This window comes from Plectropomus leopardus, chromosome 7 (genome assembly GCF_026936395.1).
Source record: "Plectropomus leopardus strain MGB_pleo_1.0 chromosome 7, ASM2693639v1, whole genome shotgun sequence".
Taxonomy (NCBI): domain Eukaryota; kingdom Metazoa; phylum Chordata; class Actinopteri; order Perciformes; family Serranidae; genus Plectropomus; species Plectropomus leopardus.
Genome location: NC_142182.1, coordinates 13,783,906 through 13,808,728, shown reverse-complemented (window position 1 = coordinate 13,808,728; position 24,823 = coordinate 13,783,906). Strand labels below are relative to the sequence as shown.

The 24,823-nt window shown below is 40.8% G+C and overlaps 1 protein-coding gene across 3 annotated transcripts in view; it reads left to right on the top strand.

The window, feature by feature from the left end:
- Positions 1-379: 379 nt before the first annotated feature.
- LOC121949922 (excitatory amino acid transporter 2) overlaps positions 380-24,823 on the top strand; it is a 34,874-nt gene continuing 10,430 nt past the window's right edge. Inside the window, exons 1-5 of one of the 3 annotated variants that reach the window (XM_042495787.2) lie at positions 380-597; positions 20,722-20,861; positions 22,561-22,713; positions 23,055-23,305; positions 24,351-24,498. In XM_042495787.2, coding sequence (XP_042351721.2) covers positions 20,732-20,861; positions 22,561-22,713; positions 23,055-23,305; positions 24,351-24,498 — 682 coding nt within the window. In that variant the 5' untranslated portion in view covers positions 380-597; positions 20,722-20,731. Of the gene's footprint in view, positions 598-17,691; positions 17,995-20,721; positions 20,862-22,560; positions 22,714-23,054; positions 23,306-24,350; positions 24,499-24,823 lie in introns of those variants that run through there. The other 2 variants (XM_042495786.2, XM_042495788.2) reach the window with 2 other exon arrangements.

The window sequence follows — 24,823 nt, the reverse complement described above, 5'->3', positions numbered from 1 at the left end:
AAATAAAGGTCATAAAAACATCCAAGCCATTGGGGGCAATGGGGCAGAGAGGCTATGAGAACCCTTGGTACACCCTCTGCATGTTAATGTATGGTTTTAGTGGATACTCTCTGTGGTTAGGCTGAGTTTTCATTAAATAACGAAAATCAAGCCATCTTCATTACACCTCCTAATGAACAGGTTTTTCAACAACTTAGACTGTGTTTGTAAAACAGGGTGTGTATATGTGAGAGAGAGTGGCTAGGAGAGAGACAGAACAAGAGAGAAATTGGTACGTTGTAGGCTACATCTTCAACCAACGGGAGTTGGCATTCCCATGCTGAGGAGACAAAGAGGGGGGACACGGGCGGAGGTGGGTGGGGGAGTAAAGCGCCGAAGAGTGAGGTGAGGCAGAGCTCATTCAGTGGGAACGTTGAGCTGCGGAGCTCCTCGGATTTTACTCACAGAAAATCCCTCCGTTTGGTCTGAGAAGCGCTCCTGTCCTGGACCGCTGTGCGCTCTGCAGCTCGCTGTGGCTGACCACCTCTGAAGCGGATAGGAAACGACCCTGCAAGGGGACAAGACCAAAAACTTCTGTCATCGCGGTTTTCAACAAAGGTAAGATTCTTTTTTTTTTTTTTTTTTAATTATTGTAGCTTGGAAACAGAAAGTCGCAGTGGTGTAAATGGCGATGAAATGCATAGCGTATCTTGACTGCATATTTTAGCTTAATTTGTTGTTTATAATCACTGGCAAATTGGAATAATTGCTTTAAATCACATTAAATCACAGTAGGTGCATTGAGGGTGCATTTTTGTAGGCAAACCACTTAAGAAAAAAACACCAGTTTGCAGATTTCCCTCAAATTAACCAATGAGTTTGTTTCTTTGAGTAACATCCATATTACATATAGATGAAGCCATAGAGGTGACAACCTGCACTGAAAAGTCCCGGAGCGCCAACAATAAGCTCGCGCTGCACATTACAGTGCATTATGCTACAATGAAAGAGCTGCATTTACGCACATCTTTGTTCAGGCTTCACAAATTACACCCTCAGACGTCCACGCAAATAAAAGTGGAGTGGATTTGCTGAATCTTCATGATCCAAGTTAACCTTTATTCCCTGACAGTTACGGTTGCATCACAGGAAATCATCAAAACGCAAACGAGCTGCGCGTTTGAGAGGAGCCGTAGGCAACACTTTGGTGTCAGTGCTGTAGATATAACCTCTGAGACAAACCTTTTTTTCCTTAAATTTCTGGATGTCGCATGTTAATTATACCCAAAGCAGCTTTTTATGAAGTAAACCCAAAGGATTCCCCTTGCCTTGCTCCGGCCAGACGCGCAACGTTTTCATGTTGGAGGTTTCAAAAGAAAAAGAAGTTATTTTGTATGGAATTATTCTACTTCATAGAAATAAGTTATTCTACTTCATAGAAACAGTAACTCATTTTAACATTACCCTGTGGCATTTCTTGGCAACTTTGTGAGTGCACCAACTCTTGAAAAATCCTTTGCGCTTCTGCATTATTTAATGATAAATCAGTCAAGTTCTAGCCTGAGTTTACAGCGTATCTTTGGTGTCATCTATAGGCCTACATGCGTAGGTCTATTCCTGATTTTGTGAGCTTGCTTGATATGATGATTTGCAGTGTGATTTGCAGTGTTTTCTTTCCTCGAAAATGCTTGCAGCACATTGATTTATGCTTATGCAGTGGTCTGGTTCATGGTGTTTTAATTTTATTTTATTTTTTCCAACACGAGTACGTTATATCAGGGTTTTATTGTTGCAAAGAAGGAGGGGGAAACACTCCTGGGAGGAAGCAAAACGGAATGCCTATTACCTTACTATCGCCACCCACCTCTTGAGCCAATCGTTGAAGCTCTTTCCCTATTTCATATTAAACGGCGAGCACTCCTTCACGCACACACCCATCCACACACACACGTTTCCAATAGCACTGTCAATGTCGCTATGGAAACCAACTCCCTTGGCACCCTCAGCTGATCGTCTTCAGCATTACTTTTGGCCTGTCACTTAGAAAATGTGTTCAGGTTGTGTTTGTGGATAGTTTGTCAAGTGCATATTGATGCATGAAACCTGGAGAGGAGGTGCTTCTCTCTCACACTGTGTGTGTGTGTGTGTGTGTGTTTGATGTAGGCCTATTGAATGTGCTCTGTGGAAGATGGGGGTGTTTTTTTTCTGTGGGTTTGTATATTCTGGGGCCCATGTACTCATTCAGAAAGAGGGCGTTATGTGTGTTGCTGAATTTCCTGTTTGGTCAGGCCAAACTGGCCACGTGGCTTACTTGGAGAAACCAGGTGAGAGGCAAATGGCCTGTTGAGCCAATGTTGATGTTCTGATCTGGCTGGGGTGTTTGACTTCATGGCTGTAAACTGTTACAAGTTAATAGTTTAGCATTGTGTGAAACAGGTTTGTGTGCGTGTATCTGTGTGTGTGTGTGTGTGTGTGTGTGTGTGTGTGTGTGTGTGTGTGTGTGTGTGTTGCTTATTGTGTAGTTGCTTATAGATAATATACTTGCCTGGACTGGTTTGGTGTGTATGTATGTATACAATAATATGTATACTGTTATGTTGGGAATGTGGAGGGTTGGTTTCGATTGATGGTTTTGGGTGTGTGCATCTATTAAAGTGTGAGTGAAGGTGTCTGGAGTGGGTTGATTTGACGTTTTTAGGTTTTTGTCCCTGGAGTTTGTACTGGTGTTTTATTTTTTATAGTCTTTTTTTTTTTTTTGGTGAGATGTTTAACCTTTTGAAACCTGGAGCAAGATCACTTAACATGAGCTGCTTTCAGATCCCTTTCACAAGTGTTTAATCATTTGAACTCTGAGCAAAGTGGAATGTAATTAGCAGATTTAGGAAATTATTTTTTTTAAAAAGAAAGGGAAAAAGAAAAAGTATATTTATAATTATCAAAATTACATATTTAAAATTGAGTTACAAACTTTATAGTAAAATATATTTTTTAAGTGCTTCTTCCAGGTAATGTCTTTGTTTATTTATTTATTTATTTTTGAAAGTACTCCCCCCCCACCCACAGCAGTAATTGTTATCTTCCACTTGTGCTCCTGGTGAAAGGAACTGTCTCTCTACCATGTACATTGTTTGGCAGAGCGGGGATCTGCAGAAGCCTTGGCCTTCAGTGTAATTGCTGAGAGAATCTGTAAAGGAAAGTGTCCATGCAGCTAATGCGTTTTGTCCTTTTCCCGGAGGATGCTCTCTAAACTACTGTACTGTGGCATTTGCTGCATTACATGAATGAGCACAACAGACATTCATGGCAACCTTGCAAATGCTGAAAGGCAGGATGAGTCATTTAATATATACATGCATGTCCTCAATCTGTAGGGGGTGGGTTTATTTTTTAATAAGTGAAGGTATGTGTTTATCATGTGAGAGTGTGTTATTCATAACAACCAACTCACATAACTGAGAATTCACATCCATGGGAGTCTGTGCATATTATGCACATATTTAGCACTTGTTTACAGAGAAGAGCATCATTAGTGTAAGGGAATTTATGCAGAGACTTTTATCTGGGAGTGCTCAATTAACCCTTTTTACCTACATGTTCAGGAAAATAATAGAAAACAAATGATTTCCTGGGTGTTTATATTTTTCACTATGCTGTTACATATTCTGGTTAATATTGTTTTTTTTTTAATGTTATGGTATTATTGTCATTTGAATATAGTGCATAAATCAAAAAATACATGCAGCCTTATTTGAAACTCTTATTGGATTACTTGAAATTTCTTTTAGATCGAAGTCTTACGAACCAAGTCAAGTCAAGTCAAGTCAAGTCAAGTCAAATCAAGTCAATTTTATTTATAAAGCCTATTATCACAAAACAGTTTGCCTCAGAGGGCTTTACAGCATACAACATCCCTCTGCCCTTAGACCCTCACATTGCCTAAGGAAAAAAAAACCCAAATCTGTCATAAAGGAAACATCTCTTTATTATGGCCCCTGGTAAAAGAAAATCTTAATTCATTCTGCTTGATTTATATATTGCTTTGTATTTCATACAATTAATGTTGATAACAAACATTTTTTTATTAAAAAGTTTATTATCATAAATCCAACGTGGAATCTTGGAATAATGGAAGCACAAATACATCCATGTTATCATGTACGCAGACATGCACAAGACAATATACAGGGGCAGTCAATCATCCACCTGCCCTGCCACACCCAGACAAAACCCTGCAGTGCTGTTGATCTGTCACTGGAGGGAAGTGACTCAAAATCATATTTCTCTGACTGTGTCACTGATCTGTGAAGACATTCCTTTAATTAGGGTAGACATTGCTCGGGGCACTAAGGGCAGAGTAGATGTTTGCATGAACATGTGGGTTTGTTAGTTGTGATTAATATAGGCTGTTCTACTGCGAAGCACACATACACACACACACACACACAGGTAGGGGGAAGGGTGTCGTAGAGATATGTGAGCCATGGTTAGATAATATGGACAGGAAAAGGAAGTAACAGCACACCAGTCAAAATAAGAAAAAAAATCAATATGCTAACTGATAGCCTCTTCACTGACTCTGCTTTACTGTGGGAATTAAAATTTCACTAATCAATCTCAACTGTTTTATGGATTGATTAAATTAGTAGGCTGTGACTGAGAATTAATAAGAAGAGAATCCACTGGATGGATTTGTCTGCGGACTGGGAATGGCAGACCAGATGGTAAATGAGCCATCAACAGTAAGCAGGCATGAGCTGATGACAAGAAAATTGTTTTGATACTGTGGAGTAGGCTGAAAGATAAATTGAATCCTATAGGATGTTCACATGCAGCACAATGTGGTGATATGTTTTTTCACAGCGAGAAGTAGGTATATTTTTATGTAACACCTGACAACACAGAAAGCAAGAAGGGAAGTGCTGGCCTATTTTCTTTTGCTGCCTTGGTATTTTGTACACTGCTCTACCATAGTGTCCTTGCAGTTTAGCGCCTAAGAAAAACAATACAACCCAAGAACAATGTGGAAACGCTCCAGTTTCTGCCAGACAAACTGAGATTTTACACTGCCAGAAGTGTGAGATAGAGTGGGAGAGTGGCTTTAATATGTGGGAGTGACAGAAAGAGGAAAAAAAAGATGGGGAGGACAGACAGTAAAATATAGAACTCTTTCTTTGGTAGAGAAGAAGAGATAAATGGCCAAATGATAGAGTGACTGGGTAGAAGGAAGGGTTGCCTCCCCCTTTCCCCTCCTCCAAACATTTTCTCAGCTCTGCCCATGCATGAGGACATTAAAAGGGCCGCACAAGCAGCCTGAAGATGGAGCATATGTTACCTGTCTGTGGCTGGCCAAGTCAAACCCCTCTCTCACTGCTGCTTAGAAAAGCTGCAGAGTGGGTGAGAAAAAGTGATAAAGATAGAGAGTGAGAAAAGGGAGGTGGGAAACAAGCTGAGAAAAGTGGAGGAACGAAAGAAAAAGGAAGAGAAAAGGACAGTAGAACTGGGAAAAAAAAGGGAGGAGAGGAAACAGGTGAAAGAGACACCGGAATTCAGACATCCCCAGAGATGTATATGTGTGTGGTTGTGGGACTCCATTCATGGAGCTCCTCTGTGGTCTTGCTGGCAGTCTGTGGCATCAAGTGCTTGAGTAATCCTCCTGGGAACACGCTAAAGCTGCCAAAGTACCATCCAGCTCCTCTTTTCACTCTTTACCACCCTCGTGCTCATCTATCTCTGTCTCTCTTTTTCCCACTTTCTCAATACTCCTCTTTCTCTTCCTTTAGTTGTTTCTTTCATTTCAGTCCCCCCTAATTGCCTAAATATCATCCAATTTTTGTTGTGTCTGCACTTGATTTTCCCGGTACGCCCGCGCTTTGCTTTTCAGGGCCTTGAATTGCGATTCATCTGCTCCTTGTCACTTTATTCCTGATGTGAATCTTCCTGATATGTGGGATTCATGCTCTTTATTGCCTATAGAATGAGTGTTTCGGTTCTCAGAGAGCAGAACAGAGTGAGGCCTTTCCCATGGGGAGACCGAACAAAGAGCCTGGCTCCCTTCACTTCTGTATGACTGCACAGGAACAGAAACAGAGGCATTCACCAGCGAGTCGGCTGCTGGGCGGCTAAACGACAGATCTGCACTAGCTATGGTCAGGATATTTCTTTAGTTTCGCTATGAGATGGCAGCGATCATTAAAGTGCTCATATAATCTGTGTTTATGGGTTAGGGATGGACCATAACCTCCAAAAGTGGAGTCATGTGTGTTTGTCATGTGCTAAAAATATAGTGAATACAGGTGGAGATGTTATTTTATCACAAAAAATGTCAGGAGCTTACTTTGTTGAGCTCAACGTGCAGGATAGACACAATAACATATAATACAGCGTATTAATTAAACAATCATACAAATAAAACACATTCAGACAGACAAAATGTCATACATTTAAGAGATGAAAAGAAAATATACCTTAAAGAATCAACAGTTTAAATATCAAGAATTCTAATAACGTAAATGTATAATTAAAAAAACAAAACACAAAATAAAATTAAAAAGAAAGAAAAGAAAATGAGCCAAAAACATAATGTACATTAAGTTTTCTATTGATTTTTCTTATAAAGTAAACAATTTGCATATGTGTTATTGAAATATCCGATTCTAATTTTTTTTTTTTTTGTATTTGTTAAATGTTACTTCAGCTTTGTAGTACTTTTTAGCATTGTCTGTAAAAGTAAAGTTTGAGATACAAATGACTATGTAGCCAGTGCAAAGACCATGGGAATTTTTCCTTTCATCTCATCTGGAGGACACAAGTCAGAGTCATGGTTCGAGTAGTACACGTGTAGTAATAGCATACCAAGTCCACAAGTTGAACAAATTTCCATCATAACTTAGATAAGAGGGTTTGGCAAACACATCATTAAACACATGATCAGTACACAAACAAGTTCCCTCTCACACGTGGACCCATGTGATCTGGTTAACAGTGGCTGTTTCTGCTCCTATTTAAGTAATTCAATCTGTGGTTTTTATTTCTTCTTTTCAAATGGACTCAGCAGAATTAATATCACATTAACACACTGGCATTAACATACTGGGTGTGGGGCCCAGGAGGGGATTGAGTCACTGTTTACTGTGGTACAGTGAAGGACTCATCTCACCCACCCCTCCACCACTTCCACTGTCCTCCTCCTTCCCGAAAACCCCAAACCACCCACATCTCATTGGCACCTGCTACATCGGAATTCAGGTCAGCAGGGGGAGTCACGAAATTGCTCTGGGAGTGATTGGTAAAGAGACGAGGGGCTGAAGGGGGGGGATGGTCTTTGTTTTGTTTCTTCTCTTGGCACCAAAGACCATGCCATTGAGAACAACCGACCCATTGTTTGGCAACAAAAGAATCATAATTAAAGCACATTAAAAGATTCGTTCAAAACGAATAAGACTTCATTGGAATGATTGTCACAAGTTGCAGTCTGACAGATTCACACTGGTAATCAGATGGAGTTACTTTTGGTTTCGTGCCATTGCTCTCTGAACCTTATGCCTTGACACAGACAGTTATATCAGACATTAAAGCAGTAAAATAGTTCACTTTCACTTGAATTTAAGAGATATTCAATGTATTATAAAAGTCAGACAGTTCCAAATACTGGACTTTGTGACCTTGCAGAATGAAAAGCTCATTGTTAGTTAGTTAATCTTTGTTAACCTTTAAGTCCATTGCAACACAAAACTGTAATGCAAGAACATTTACAAATCTGTTCATTTTTATAGTTTCTGTTTAACTTCTTTTGAGCTATTTGAAAAAAAACCCAAAATGAATTATATTCTGTATGACTTGCTCTAGCTGCCTCCCTCCTCATATCCTTACTTCTGGAGTAAAGCTTTTATGACAGTTTCATAATGAGGATAATGGAGGGATCAGTGAATGGGGAATAAAAAGCTACAGGATGAATAAAGGAAAAAAAAGGATTTGATGATGCCTAGAGTTTCCATATGGTGACAAAGATGTAGCTGGATATCATTTCACATTTAATCCTCCTGCCATTAGCAGAGGTCGGACCTCATCAGGAATACAGAGAAAAAAAAGAAACAAAAACATATGTAAAAAAGTGAATCTAAGTTAAACTGGTGTCATTGCCCACTTCACCCACTCCCCCTCCCACTCTCACCCACCTTCCTCTTCCATTGCCCCTTTTTACTATTCCACAAATCCTCAATTAAGTGCGTAATGGGCCTCTGAGGCAGGTTTGTGTGCTTCTTTGTTCGGCACTGGGGGATCGGCCGGCATTAATGTTCCTCTTGAGTATGTAAATAGCCCGAGCTGTGGGAGCGCAGACCAGAGCTGCCACTTGTCCGCTTAATCGCAGAGAGCTCCATCACTTTCCGACATTTTAGGGAGCCAAAGCGGGACATGCATGAGAACTTCAGCACCAAGTACAATGCCCACACTCGGAGGAGTAACCTCAGCACCCATGTCCACCTCCCACTTCTTCCGGAATAAACCCCTTTTGCTCTCTCTCCCTCAGGACCCTTTACCCTCACCCCCTCTACCCCTCCCCTCACCCCCAAAAAGGCCCTCACCCCTCCTACTTCATGCATCCCCAACCAATCCCAGTGTGTGCTGCTCCCCACATTTCAGCCTATCCCATCCCGACGAGCCCAACTGATAGACCCGACAGTCTAGTTTTGTTTACCTCAACCACTTGTCCAGTGGAACACACAACAATCCCCTTCATTGCATGTTTGTCAGCCCCCTTTTCAGAACTAAAAGAGGAGAGAGAGAGGAGGGGGGTTACAAAAACAAAAACGAAGGAAACAATTAAATTGCCCCTCCTCCCCATGAACCCTGTCCTAGCGGTTTCCCAGCTCTAGATTCTGTGAACTAACTTTGAGGCCTGTAAAGTGGCCCATTATTCTAGTAGAGGTGGCGTGTTCCAAGAGCGGCTTGCCTCAATGGCTGATGAACACAGAGAGGGTTTTGTTAGGAGGTTTTGGCTCACCACATTATGCACTGGTTAATTAGGAGTTGCATCTATCTATCAATCTATCTATCTATCTATCTATCTATCTATCTATCTATCATTTCCTCCTCCATGTCTGCCAAAATTATGATATCTTGCGATGCAGCTTTATACACGATACATATACGATTTGTGCTGTTCCACCATTTTTAAAATGTCTTCATTGTCGCCTGCATTGTATCTGGCTTGAACTATGTTTCACTACCCCCACGATCTCCAGAGGCAAATCTCTGTTTAATTCATGGTATGAATGCCGTCATATTGCTCAACCTTACCTACAAACCTACCTACCTACATCTAAAAAATTGAGAAAAGGTTATAGGAATTATTCAAGTTTAATGTAAAGTTGAATTAATTTAAATCCATCTATAGTATATTCAAATCAGCTTCACATGCTGTCCACTGTACAGAATCCTTTTGTATCCAGATGGATCTTGACATCACTGGGAATCCTTGCTCCTCTTATAATAGTGGAGGATTACAGTGAACCGGGATTTCGGGGAATTTGTGTTGTATGCCTTAAATCTCGACTGAAGGGGGGTTTTACCATCCTCTGAGCAGGCTAAGATGAGTGTGCTCCGGGGATTTGGCTGTGACTGGGATCAAACAGTGGAAATGTGTTGAAAATGCTTTCACCCAGAGGTTGTGATGATGATTGACTGTGACTACAGGCTGGCTGTCATAATTAGGTGGAGGAAAAAGCCTAAGCGAGCGCTCTCAATGGCATTCCACTGCTGCGTGTGACTGAAAAAATGTTTACATAGTTTGACAAAGTATGCGGTGAATAGTGACGTGGAAAGAAAAACAATGAGCTGAGGAGCAGCGGGGGTCCCTCTGGGGCTTTTCACGTGCAAAAACAGTCAGTAAACGGCAGTGATTAGCTCTTATTTTCACAGCGTTAAAGTGTTATGAAAGAAGAACCCCTGGCTCATGTGTATACATGATGTGGTCCTGAAAGAACAGTGTCAGTGAGGTGGTCCTGAAAGGAAAGCAGGCTGGCAGTGTTAGAGACCTGAAGTCATACTTAGACTTACAGTACAGATTTAAGTTGAAAGGGTAAAAAAAAATGAATTGTTTACAAACCACACACATTTCTTAAATCACCTTTAGTCTTTAGCTTTTTAGAATTACCTTATGATATCTTCATTCCATGTATCACTGCACTTGTTGATTAAAATCCTGTTTGCTGCACTAATACAGCTGACCAATGCTCAGGCTCAAGCCAGGTTTTTCATACTCCACTGGTTTTGTCAGTATCCCCGTGTGTCAATACCTGGAGACAAGAGCGCAGTTCCAGATATCGGCCTCTGCTGAAATGTGTTGTCTGTCAGACATGCACAGCAGATGAAGGCCCTCTTTTAGTTGATACAGTATGTTGTGACAGGAATGACATGTCGCATATATACATGTGTGAAGGAGAAGGAGAAAGGAAAATCAAGAGGAAAGGGGAGGAACACAGTGACAGACAGACTGTAATGAGAGAGAGAAATGCATACTGTAGAATGAGAGACTGTCAGTTCTGTCACACTTCCCTGCTTTCCTGATATGCTTCCCCATTGCATTCTGGTCATTCTTGATGTTATGTGTTTTCCTCTGCAGAAACACAGACAAGGAGTGTTGCAATTAAAAAAAAACAACAACAAAAGCAAAACACTCACACACACATACAGGGACCTTTTAGAAATGTGTGTACAATAAAAGCCCCATAAAGTCCATGTCTACATATGTTTCAGTTTAATAATATGAATTGCATTACATCCAGCCAGTAGATATCATATGATGCATTTACTAAAAGCACAAGAATAATTGAAACCAAACACTACTGCGTGAAATATGTTGTAATGTATGTCTAGGAATTTTATAAAATAAATGGTTCTCTCATTTGCCTTAATTTTTTTTTGTTTTTTAATTAGCAATTTACTGAAAACATTATCTTTTGCTGACCGTAACCAAAGTGGTTTTGCTGCCAGGACAAGAGTTGTCACTTTTATTTCATTTATTTTTTTGTTTTTAGTAAAATGTAACCAAAATCACTGTCTTACCATAAACCCCTAAACCTAAGATAGAAGCAGGGATGCAAAGCCAAGGCTCTCATGTCTAGGTTCTTCACTTTGTATGCCCACCATCTTCCTCAACCACCTCCTTCCAAAGCCTATATAACTGACAGAAACATTGTCTTTGAAAATAATCCAGGCAGCAATTACGTTGCCACAACAATGTAATTAAGAAAGCTGTTCAGTAATATGCAAACAAAATTTCTAGGAAAAAGGGTTGGATCTACCACAGCCTACAACCCCTAAAAATTTTACGTAGAATACAAGCCTTTAGGATTTGGCGAGTCATGTGCTAGAAATGTATATATGTGTGTCTGTGTGTGTGTGGTAATTTGGCTTAGCTGGCCGATGTAATGAGGTGTGTATGTGTGTGCAGGAATGCCCTTTCTGTCATCACTGCGGGGTGGTGTGAGGAGAGCGGGGCATGGCCACTGCTGCAGGCTGTGCTCAGTCCCTACAGACTCCAGTGTTTAATTAGTGAGAGAACATCCATCCTCTTTAGCTCTCTTATTGGCAAATCCTGAGTGAGCCTGTAACCCCCTCAGCCCACCTTGAATATCACAGGACTGGACCAACCAAGATTTATGACCACAGACCACAGTATGCATGTGTGTGTTCTTCTTTTGTTATGTGCTCCCTCAAACGTGAGTGAGAGGAGGGTTATACAGCCAGAGTAATTGGTGTAGCATCCACGTATATTTAAATTTGAGAGTGTGGCAGGTGAGTCTAGTGATGTATGAAACGTGATTTGTGCACTAATCTCATTTCGCAAGGCCAGCTGCCCAACACAGATGTCAGCTCTTAATGTATCCACAGATAACCTGATAACATAGACACCTTTAATATACTGTATTTGTAGTGACACGCTACATCTCGTTCTTTACTTCAATTGATTGCTTTGATCTGACCTTCGTCCAACCCTTTCTCTCAACCCTCACTTATTTTCTCATGTTTGCAATACCGTTCTTTTGTTTCCATCCTTACCTTCATCGGCCACACCTTCCTTTTTCCACCCTCCCCTCTTTTTCCTCTACCCTTCCCCCATACATTGTTACACATCTATCTTTATATGCTGTTCTTGCTGTTCCCCCCCTCCCAACCTTCCCTCTGTCTACTATATGCCTCTCTCTCGCTCTGCCTCTGTCATTGCCCTCCTAGTAATGCAGCGGGTATACCATAGCTGCTGTTGTAGTAGGGGGTGGGGTGGTCTTTCCTTACTGGCAGATTTAATGAGCTCCTGTGGGGATCGGACCGAAGCCATCAAAACCTGCGTGCTGCTATATAGCCAGCTCTGTTTAACAGATGCGCCTTTGCTAATGATTGTAGCATGTTTCATATTCAGCCGGCAGCTATAGGAGAAAAGAGATGAGTGTTGTCTGCAGTAGGTGTGCAGCCCCTCATTGGACAGAAGAGGTCATGGCGAAGTGCTGTCAGAAAATCTCACATGACCATGGATTATCTTCTTTTCTCCACTGATCTATCATCTGTTGGGCAAAAGATGGAGGCTGGGATAGGGAATGCTGCACTGACAGTAACAAAATCCTTTTGGTTGCATTTTTTAAGAGCACCTGGGAGGAAAGAGACCTAAAGGTGGAGGTGGAGAGGAAATTACATGTTGGGCCGAGTATTTGTTTATAATTGAGTACCCAACTGTAGCCCCGGCTGTGAAGTGGATTGCGGTTAGATCGGAAGCCATCAAACTAAACCTATCTGCAGATATTATCCAGATGAATGGGAATCACCCGATTCAGCCCTATGACAACCACTCCCCAGCATAATAGCCTGTTAGCACATAATTACAGTGGGACTGGTCACATCTGAGAGACCTATGCAGACTACAACACTAGCCTCAGGATTCCCAGAGGCTCTCTCTAATGACTGCCTCATTACAGACACAAAGAGCTGTGCCAAACAAAGGGAAACCTTAGAGGATGCTGAGGGACAGGCACGTACAGTGTGGCACAATCATGCCTTGCCAGGATGCTGATGCACCCTGATTGTAAAGTAGAATGCTAAAAATGGAAAATTTGATAAAGGCATAAGAAACAGGAGCTACACTGTTACAGCTGTTAAAAATAATGTGAAAAGGAATTTGCACATTGCTGCACATAATGAAGAGCAAATGGGGATTTGTATTATTCAGTGGCTTTGTTACAAAAAACACAGACACAGAGATCTGCCAAATAAGGAGGATTTGTTCAAAGTATGTGTTTGTGAATTCTTATGAAAACTCAGACTGTCTAAAATTTGTACAGTAGTTACATGGTATTAATTTGAAGTGATATGGGTGGCTTTTAAGGACTATTGATAGCTGCAGTGCTGGAATGCCACATACTAACCTCATAATCACCAAGGATCAGTTGTTGTAAAAGCAGCTCCATCAGCACTATAGCTCAGATCAACCTGAGCTGAGGCCTGACCTGGTGTCACTGAGCTTGAATTGTTCACTCTGCTGTTTGGAAGGGTTAACTCTTCAAGACCAGACCACCCAAATCTATCCAAGGTAATAATCAACCCAAGAACAAAGTATTAAACAGATCAGTAGCTAAACAATTGACAGTCATCGTCATCCATATAAGCATTTTCACATTATTCTAAATGTAATTTTCCAATAACATTGGAAAATGTTATATTTATATATGTATATATATATATATAGTAAGGAGTATTATCCCATTCCTACAATTCCCATTGATCACTATAGTACAAAAGACAAGCTTATGCTGCTATTAATATTTTGCTTAGTCTGTTTCATTGAAGCAAAAATCTAATTTACACTAGTTTTAAGTAAAACATTACAGATTTATAATTACAAATTACACTGTGAATGAACACATTGTTTGCTATTACAGAATCCCATCCTTTAGAATCTGTTATTTTCTTGATTAATTATGTTCTTCATTCAGTCCAAAAAACAGTGAGTAACAGCACAGAGTTGACTTGAGTGACTTGATCTGCAAAAATATGCTTTATTCAGTGTGCAGTACCTTTGGATCTATTCCAGTCTTTGATCAGATTGGATTGTCACTCCATGGTTCACCTGGAAGAGGTTCAAGACAGCTTTCAAGTGGACCACAGAGTGACTCTGCAAACCAACATTTTTTAGGGTCACTCTGTTAAATTAACCAAATCAAGACAATAAAGGGTCTGGCTCACCTACATGGATGTTGTATTACTTAATAAAGCAACACACGGTCTGACCAAGTGTGTTGTCTGCTTAAGATGAGCCGCTAGATTTGAAACACACACACATTGACACAGTTAAATTAATCTTATGTGTCTTTGTACATTTTAAAACATTTGTCTTCAAAAGATAAACTAAATGAGAAAATGGTACATTTAGTTGGGTAGGTTCTTCATAAACGTATGAGAATAACAACAAAGGCCAATGTGATTGTTGTTTGGTATTTGAGATAAATAACTGCAAAGTTTTAGGGCAACTTCCTGATGAGGATTTGTTTTGCCACGGTCCCTCTACTCAGAGGAGATACTTTGTCTTAGCAAGCAGCGCTCTTAGAGGACCTTTTATGTTTTGTTTTGTTTTGCTCCTGAAGAAGAGTAGGTTACCATGCTGATAGAATAAACCAGATTTGCATGACAGTCCACACATCTTTCCATCACTATCTATCACTGAAGGCATTCATCCCGACAACCATCTAGGGATACATAATTGAGAGGTGTAGGGTGACAAAGCTTCCCTTTCTTCAGATGCTGGAATTTATCTCCCACTTCCTATGCACAGCACAACCTGAAGTGTTTGCTGAGAGCTTCATTTTGGAAGAAGGGGGGCTTTTTCACAGCTCCTAGGCAGCCAGTATGTGTGAGCCCGTTTCTTCCCACTGCATGGCAAGTGGCTGTGAGGCCCAGGGGGGCAAGATATATCCGGAGCCTGGCCCGGCTCCAGTTGTCTTTACCTCACAGTATATTGTGATGCTCCAGTCATGAGAACAGGCATCGGGCCCCTCGGGAGACCAGTGGGAAACTTGTTTTCTCATTTACATCTTTCTCTGTGCTATTGCATGGATCCCAACAACCTGAATTAGATGTGTATAACCACGCAATGGAAATGTATGCACGTGTTATGGATGGCAGTGGGGCATTGCACGGCAAATCCGGTGACAGAAGCTCATTAATTATGCAGGATGGACAACAGAGATACTCTATGTAGAAATGTGTGTAGTGAACTTTTATAAGTATTTGAATGCATTATAAATGCATCACATCTTTGCCTTTGGAATGACATTTTCATTGGTGAGGTTAAGATATTATGTGTCTGTCCATCTACTAATCTTTCAAGCTGTATCCCATCTTTATATGGTGTGTGTGCAGGCTATTTGTTTGTATGCCATGTTTGTGTGTGTGTGGCTGCGAGCTTCCTCTTTCCTCTTCATCCCCTTCTCTTTAAGCCGCAGAGTGTTGCTAGGACAACCCCTCGTGGTCCTTGCTGCATCGCAGTGGTCCTCAATGCCAGCACTCAGGGAACCTCCTCGCACTGGGAAGGCAGCATAAAATCGGGATAATCGCCGTCGATTATGGGACACAATGGGCTGCCGCTTCTGAAAGATTCATTCATCCTGGAAAAAGAGACTGTGGAGGGGGAAAGAGAAAGGGGCGCCTTGGTCCCTCCGCTGCTCTCCCACGGTGGGCACAGGCATGACATCAGTGGCCTGAAAGAACTGGCATTCTGGACATGCCCACTGCCCCCCTCGCTATACCCTTATACCCCCTCCCATTCGCACCCCCTCCCTTCTTTTCTCGCCCCTGCCAGTTTGGATGCAGTGCTTGGCCGGGCGAGTTGGGGCCACTGCCACTGTTTGCGTGTGAAACAAAGCCCCTCAGAAGGACGAGAGAGGAAGCAGAGAGCTTCACATGGTACCAGCCAAGAGCAGGGATGGCTGCCTCAGCCTTCCCCTCACAGGCCCCTCTTTTGGCTGAGAGGTGCTAGTGTGACCCCAGTACCCCCTTCTCCCCGAGTGTCCCTCTTACTCCCCGATGTAACCCCTTCTTCTCTGTCCTACTCTGTCGCTCTCATCCCTGAAAATACTCCCTCTTCCCTGAGAGGGCCCTTTCAAGAGTATGACATGTCAAGGGATTTAGGATGAATGATTTCTCATGACACAACCTTAGCCGACAGGGATGGGATTCCTCCAGCTTTTGTTGTGCGGTTGGTCATTTGTTTGAAGAGGAAATAGCTTTCCAACACATTTCCCTAATTAGAATAATGTGATACTGCTCAATACGACGTGAAGTCCCATGCTGCTGGGAGACTGGAGGGAAATCAGCGTGACACCATCCTCACATGAATCACGTTGGTCATTTGTGCTTCGGAGTTCAACAGTTTGGAGTTTTGGTGAATAGTGGGGATACTTAAATCCATATGTTGGAATGTTTGACATGACTGTGTGGATCTTATTTTGTAACTATATTACCTGTTTAGATCAGTATTAATTGAGGTTATTGAGGACATTATATATCTATTAAGGCTGTCAAACAATGAATTTTTCAAATACACAGTTAATCACATTTTTTTAATTGTATTTTTTCAATTAAATTATTTTGCATTTCAAAACTGTTTTGAAGTATTGACAAGGTAAAGTAATTCTTACAAGATTGTCTTGATCAGGAATCCAGTGACGGCAAAAAAGTGCATCTAACTAGCATAACGTGGGCATGTCTGTAAGAAAGAGACTCAGGGGTACCCAAAAAAACCCCCAATATCAATCAGATATTTTGATATCAGAGGTCAGGGGACCCATGTGAAATGGTCGTGCCATTTTTCCATGCCAAAATTCAGTCTAACTTTGGAGCACTATTTAGCTCCTTTCCTGAGAAGCTAGCATGATATCACTGGATTCCTCAGGTCTTTTATTTTTATAAGATACCAATATCATCATTCTAACTTTAAAACTCAGCCCAGTACGTCCTCTTAAAGATAGGAATGTCAGCGAGCAATAAAAGCAAAAAAAAAAAAAAAAGTGTTAGGCATGGAGCTTCATTGCATTGCACTTGCTGATAGCTTCTAATATTTCTATATTGTATGTGTCTTTGAATCTAGTGATTTGGGCCTTTTTATATGTGACATAATGTAGAGGTCTAAACATACCTCATAATTTATGCTCTGTGGCTCGGGCATGACATAATATGTTGTAGGCGTAACTGCACAAAGCAGTAAACAGTAACCTATCATCTGCTGCCCATCACAATGACCTCAAAGCTTCACAACTGCAACATTATGACATTAAGTCTTATGTTCATCATTCCTGTGCCATTTATTCCCCTTTTAGCAAAAGGTCTACTACTGTCCGCACTGTGCCATTAGCAGGCATCATCATGCTCATCTCTCTGGCCTTTCCTCCACTATCCCGTGTAGTCTGGGAGCATCTCTGGGGGGGATTACGGTGTCCAGGGAATAGAGGGTCCCTGAGGGATTTGACTCTTAAGCTCAGAAATTGACTCCTCCCTCCACTTCATCTTTTGATTTATTATTTATTTCTAGGTTTGTTGTTTTGTGTGTGTGTGCGTGTGAGAGAGAGAAAGAGAAAGAGAGAGATATGTGTGTGTAACTGGTTGTGGGTGGTGGTGGAGTCAGGGGGTGGGGGCTGAGGGGGGCTTTGCAGACTTCAGGATGGGGCAATTCAGGTTGCTTTGGCTGTGACTGGGTCTTTCGTCTGGGCTGTGTTGACTCGCTCCTCTGTGGATGCTTTGGAAGAGTTGGTGGAAAGCTGAGAGCTGCTAGCTGTCAGCAGAGCTCTTGTGTTTTTGGGCCACTGGCTGTACCTGCATGGGACCTTACCTGCTGACATCTGGCAACAGTTTTTAATGGAGCAGTTGTGATCCAACTAACGACTTCTCATGCTGATTCCCTCATAAATACCAAAGGCTGGAGATTTGATCCTGGTCAATGTATATAGCACTTACCTCAACTCCAACAGAAATGAAGTAAGTACCTGCATCCCACTTGCAGTTTAAGGCTTAATCTACTTTTACTTTGTCTCTTCTTCATATTGATTCAATGTAAGCAGTTTTATTTTATGTAAAAGTTAAAAGTAAACATGACCTGCTGATGTAATTTAAATAAGTAAATGACTATATTAAGTACAGCAAATAAGCTAAATATGCAAGGAAGCCTCTCTTTTTTTTAACTGAAAGGCGATAACATTTTGGATTATTTAATCTTTTAGATTTTAAATCACCTTGGATGACACCAGGTGCTGTTTTGTTAAGGCCATCATTAATTCTTCATGGCTTTACAGTCCTGTAATGCAATTAATCTGACTAAGCCCTCGGCTGAGATTAACTGGTTTATAAGTTGATCCCATCAGAGACTGAGGAGAAGAAACTGTGTGGATGTGTGTGTCTGTGTGTGCATCTTTTTTTGACTATTTGTCAAATCATTTCAAAATCACAGAAACTTAATTCAAATGTAGTGAACATCTTATTTGCATTTATTATATTCCATTACTTACTGAATGTATCCCAAAACTTGTAACCTAATATCCTAATATCTCAGAATTAGTCTTCATGGCATTCTTCAATTCTTAACTCATGGCTTGAATTGAATCAATGTTGAAAGTACATACACTAAGGAGAAGATTTCCATGCATCAAAGTAGTTCTAGAACATAAAAAAACACATTGTACTTTCTAGCTGATGTGAAATGACAGTCCTCTGCTGTAGCTGATTACTCTGTGCTGTACATTTTTTCATCTATCATCGGGTCGCACAAGCCCACTCTCTCATCTGTCACTGACTTAGTGAGAGAAGCGCTAATGAGAGGATCATGACAGAATAATATCCGACCTCAGTGACGTCCAGCGTCTGCTTCCTCTCTCTCTCTCTTCGAGCTAAAAATAATGAAAGCGAAAGAAAAAGGAGGAAAATTCAATTAACAACACTCATCACTCTCGTGGAATGGGATAACCAATTTTTCAGGGTTTTATTCCTGGGGTTTTACTAATTCATCCAGCTGTCAGCTGAAGTATGAAATAATGGTAGCTACTGTTTGCCTGCTCTTTGCATTTATTTTCTGTAACTAACACTTCACTTTGAAATTAATAAGAGGAAATGGGACTAGACCATCTGTGTGCCTTGAAGCTGACCAGGTGGTCTTCCTATAGCCAACCTCACAAAGCAGCAGTACACAAATCTGTGTGTGTAAATTTGCAAGTGTGTGTGTGTGTGTGTGTGTGTGTGTGTGTGTGTGTGTGTGTGTGTGTGTGTATGTCCATGTGAAATTATTAGTTTCTACTTACACAACAACAATAACACCATAAAGACCCTTTGGTTGTGAGGAAGTTTCCAAGCGTTGCCTATTGATTTGAGCTCCCTGTCTTGCCTTTGATCAAGTTTCAGCTTTGAAAAAAACTTGACAGCCAACATGATTAATATCTATGAAGTGTTGGGACTTCATAACAGACTATGGAGGGAGGGTGAGAGGACAAAAAACATTCACTACAACATTAGGCTTCCATTTGTGAGTCTGAGGCCATGAACCCCAGGGGTGAGGTGAAAGGTCAGAGTCACATTAATTCTTCTTTGCTTTTCTTTGTATATCCACATTTCCATGGACTTAATAGGGATGAATAGGAACACTGAGACATTTCTATATTCTCACAGAGCAAAAAGATGTCAAACAGAGGAACATAATTTGATAGATTATTCCTGCGACTTGTTGAGGAGATGATGAATCTAAATCTCTGACAGAGTTATTGAATACCTGCCTAACTGGCATGTGACAGACACAGCTGGCTCTCTTTGCAGTAACACACACATTCACACCTCGATGGGGCTGCAGAAAGCTGCTCTGTGCTTCCTATGATGGGAAATCACTTTTCATTCAGCTAATTAGGCTGCATGACTGAGCCTGTTCTTCTTACTATTGTGTTTGAGGTTTTGTGTGCTTCTAAATTTACTGTGACACAATCATAACGGAGTGAGAGAATGTATGAGGGCGAGTAAGTCTTAACAGACAATATGTTTTCTTCTCCTGAAGTTGGCATCACTTTCACTTTTTCTCACTGTCACAAGGAGATTTTTGTCTCAGTGAACCACCTCATAGAGTAATTAATTTAAAAAACACACCAGGCATGATGCAGTATTTTGAATGTCTCCCTAATTTAACTTGGTTTGAAACTTGTATTCAAACTCATCTTCACTGTTTGTTCTGTGTATGTTAATGTAGTGAATATACAGTACTTTTTCAGAATATTAAATCCATGCCATTTCTTCATGCATGATAAAATTATCCTAGAAGTTATTACATTCCGTACCATATACACATGCCTTTAAATTTTCAAATCAGAATATAGAATTTTTTTACACAAACCTTTATTAATAAATGCCATGAAATGCTATGTTTTGGAAGTATCACCCCCGAAAGGACTGTTATGTTGCAAGTGCCAGCTTGTCGTCAGCTTCCATCTGTTGGACGCTAGTAACCATGGAGAGCATTGGAGTGACAGCTTGACAACACACTTTAATGCTTATTTTCTGTCTATCATTCACTGTTTTCTTTTTTACTATATCAGACATGTAATTGTAGAGACATTATGCACCTCAAAATTATTTGATTTCTGCTGTATTTCTTTTTAGAATAATTAGAATGAATTTTTCTTTGCCATATGGTAAATAAATAACAGTTGCAATTGTTCCTTCTCTCTTTCACAGTGCCAACAGTATGCCTAAACAAGTTGAGGTGAGGATGCACGAGAGTCACCTGGAGCCCATTGAGGCCAGGCCTCAGTCCAAATGTGCCAAAATCTGCTCCAAGATGTTCAAGAACCTTCTGCTCACACTCACCATCCTTGGTAAGTCATCTTGTTGTTGGTTTATTTTTGTTTTCTCCTTTCATCTCTTCAAGACCTAATAAAAAGCAGAGAGTGCTAGAGACGGGCGCCGACCACCACTGAGCTCGGTGTTCTGTTAACTCAGAGCTCAATTCTGCAGCTAGCTGTTAATATGAGAAGGAGATGCCATCTGTGCTTGCTCGGTGTACCAGACAGTAAGATGACTGGGTGTCCTGACCTTCCCTAGCTCTGTGCCACCTGTTGCTATCAAACGCTCCCTGCAGCACTGAACATCCAAACAGCCTCTGGTGGTGCATGAAAAATATTGTGATTATAGCGGTGGCCTACCACGCCACAGGGGGAGATTTAATGAAAAGAGGAAAAGGGCACAAAGTATTCATGCAGTTTATGGGTACAGGCCACATTTGTGTTAAACCAGCACATATCATGTATGCTTTGTTGTGTCTGACAGCTTTGTGGTTCCTCCCAGTCTTATATATCATTATATAAGCATAGGCTGTGAACCTGTTAAAGCTGTACAAATGCATGTATGTATGTATAATTTACTTAGCCGTGTGTGTGCGCCTATCTAGCTGTATCTTGCTTGCATAGATGTGTGTTTGTGTGAGCATGTGTAATGTGTACATCTCACCCCACTTGGCAGGCCTCTTGCATAGCAAGTGAGCCAGCACGATCATTGATCATCTGTCACTTGGCAGATAAGAGCCTGAATGGGAACTTGCAAATGGGCCAAAGAGAAGGCACAGGAAATCAAGTGCCATCCAAAACCATTGGGTGTGCAGAGTCCACAGGATGCTGCTAGACTGGAGGATAGATTGAAGCACAGAGGACAATTTACAATTTAAAAAAAAGCTGGAGGGCTTCTTATTCCAGTTTGTGTTATTAAACAGCGTCTCGGCCTGTCTGATCTTTGGCAGTGGTGTGCTAGCAGAGGAAGTGCAGCCCTCAGGGGGCATGCTGGAGTTTTGTGTGGCCTGAGATGGACAGGCACAGAGGCCAACTACTAGGCCTGGTGGACTGGGCTGCAGGGGGTTTAGAGCACACAGAGGTCATCTCAGCTTTCATGTGGCAGGAAAAGAAATGTTAGATGGAAGAGGCATGTGTCAAAGGTCAGCATTGGCTTTGTTAAGGAGGAAATGATTTTTCAAATGACAGTGTTTTCAGGCCAGAGGATGGGCAAGGTAGCAAAGAATCCACTGGATGGCAGAAATATCCCAGTGAGGATTAGGGTCAACCGCCTCCTTTTCTCCCGTTTATTGAATCCTTGTATTAGCCTCTTTTACTTGCCCTGCCACAAAGTGAAAAATCCTCGAAAGCATTTTGGGTGTGCAGAGATTACAGATGCTTCACCAGAAAATCTGACATGCTGCCTCCTTTCTACTGCTTCAAAGAGATCTCATCTTAATCCTCCATGAGCTTTACTCTCTCTCAGCAGGTTTCTGTTTTATCTTCTCAACTCACTCTCCTCTCTAAGCATGTTATTGACAGCCTGTTGTAAAGCTGCAAACTTCTGAATTGATATAGCAGGGGTCAGCTCATTTGTTATTTCAGAGATTATATCTAAGGTTTCCATTCAAAAGCAAAATCTGATTATCTTCCCTCTGACTTCTCAATATCTGAATAAATGTTTGATTCTCTTCTGCTTTTCAGTTGTACAGTTTTGCAGTTTCACTCACTCACAACCCTCCTTGCTCTTCAGGTGTGATCTTGGGAGCTGTAGCAGGGATGTTGCTTCGTGTCGCTTCCCCAATCCACCCAGATATTGTCATGGTGATTGCTTTTCCTGGAGACATCCTGATGAGGATGCTGAAGATGTTGATCCTGCCACTTATCATTTCCAGTTTAATCACAGGTGCAGTATGAATGATTACTTATGGCAAATAACATATTGTCACAAAAATATAGGATATTTTAGGTATTTTACTACTGCAGTTGAATTTTATCTTTACAGACTCAAAATAGATACCAGGGAAAAGCCCTGTTATTGTTGTAACCCCAGTTCTTAAATCATAAGTGACAGTATTTTGTGTAATGCGTCATGCCTTGCATCATACTCATGATCAAACATCATTATGCAAGCTCCTAATGGTCTTTGCATCCATCCTCCATGGCCCGCAGTATTAAGTCAACATTTCCATGCAATAAGTCTAAGTAATTACCAGGTAAACATGATCTTGCTTGTTTTGGCTGCAGGTCTGGCCGGCTTGGATGCTAAATCCAGCGGTCGCCTGGGCACCAGAGCTATGGTCTACTACATGAGCACCACTGTTATTGCTGCTGTCCTGGGAGTCATCCTTGTGTTAGTCATCCACCCTGGCAACCCCAAACTTAAAGAGAATCTAGGCGAAGGCGAGAAAAACGATGATGTATCCAGCTTGGATGCCTTCTTCGATCTGATAAGAAACCTGTTTCCAGAGAACTTGGTGCAGGCTTGTTTCCAACAGGTAATGGAAGACGTTATTTATTTGTTTATTTAACCTTCATTTAACCAGGCAAGTTATTAGGAAACAGTTCTTATTTACAATGGCAATAATAAATAAGAAATGATACAAATGCTGAAGTTTGACTATCGGTTCAGGTGTAATTGCTTATGAAGTGTGACACATATCTGAATGTCACTGTCAATCTTGGTGAGTGGCATCCTTTAATATGGAATGTCATTTGTTATCCCATATTAATGAGAAGAGAGATTCACAAGCTTGTGTGTCTCAAAATAGGCAGGCTTGCACAGATTAAGTGTCCTTTGACTGTCTTTAAAGCCGACAGCTTCATGATTATTGATCGTTGAGTGGCCTTATGTCTTAGGAACAATGGTAATGTAACAAAGTAATAAAACTTGATTACAGTTCTTAAGTATTTTCTGGGAGTATCTGTACTTTACTTGAGTTTTAATATTTCTGTCAACTTTTACTTTTACTCCATTTTATTTTCTAAATAAAATGTATACTTTTACTGTACTACATTTCCCCTAAGCATTTTAGTTACTTACTACAAAAAAGGAAGGAAGGAAGGAGAGAGGGCACAGATGGAAAAATGAAGGAATTGAAGGGAAGAAAAAAATTGATTTGGTACTTTAAATCCTTTAGTTGTGCGAAAAAGCCCCTGTTTTTCTTCAAATGTACAAAAGGCTCAATTTTTAAGGTAGTGTATGTTACAAAGAAGTAAATGTCAGAATTCTCAGAAGTCTGATTGCTTGCATTTAGCAGTACTTTTACTTGAAATACTTAAGTAAATGTAATATCATAAAATTACTTTTTACACTTAAGTACAGTGAGACTTATAGACTTAAGAATTTTAAGACTTATAATGCAGTAATTTTCTAATAGGTAACTTTAACTTCTGCCAAAGTCATTTTCTATCAAGATATCTGTACTTTTACTCAAGTGTGGCTTTCTGGTACTTCATCCATCACTAATTAGGGAACATCATACCTGACTCCAGTATTGGTCATCAAACTCACCACCATTAATCTTTCCTCCTTCAACTCAGATTCAAACCGTCACAAAGAAGGTAGAGGTGGTTATTGAAGAGGAGGTCAATGCCACCACTGTGGAGGGTCTGGTGGCTAACGTTACCAAGGAGCCTCAGTTCATCGTCAAAAAGTCTCTGCAGTTCAAAAGTGGCATGAATGTCTTGGGTATGTAGCCAACTGAAAACACTCACAGTATATGTACAATAACCTTAAACAGGACTAAGAGTATAGCAGCTCTGTGAGGATGTACTAACACACAGGAGTGCTTTGAGCTAAATGAATATCAGCATGCAAACAATGACAACATGCTGATGTTTAGCGGGTATAATGCTTTGCATGTTCATCATCTTAGCTTAGCATTTTATCATGCTAACTTATTCTAATCAGCATTAAAAATAGCAGATGCTGATGGAAATGTCATTAGCTTTGCATGCATTTGGTCATAAGCCAATGTATACACACTGACATTTTGACTTAATGATTGTGTTAG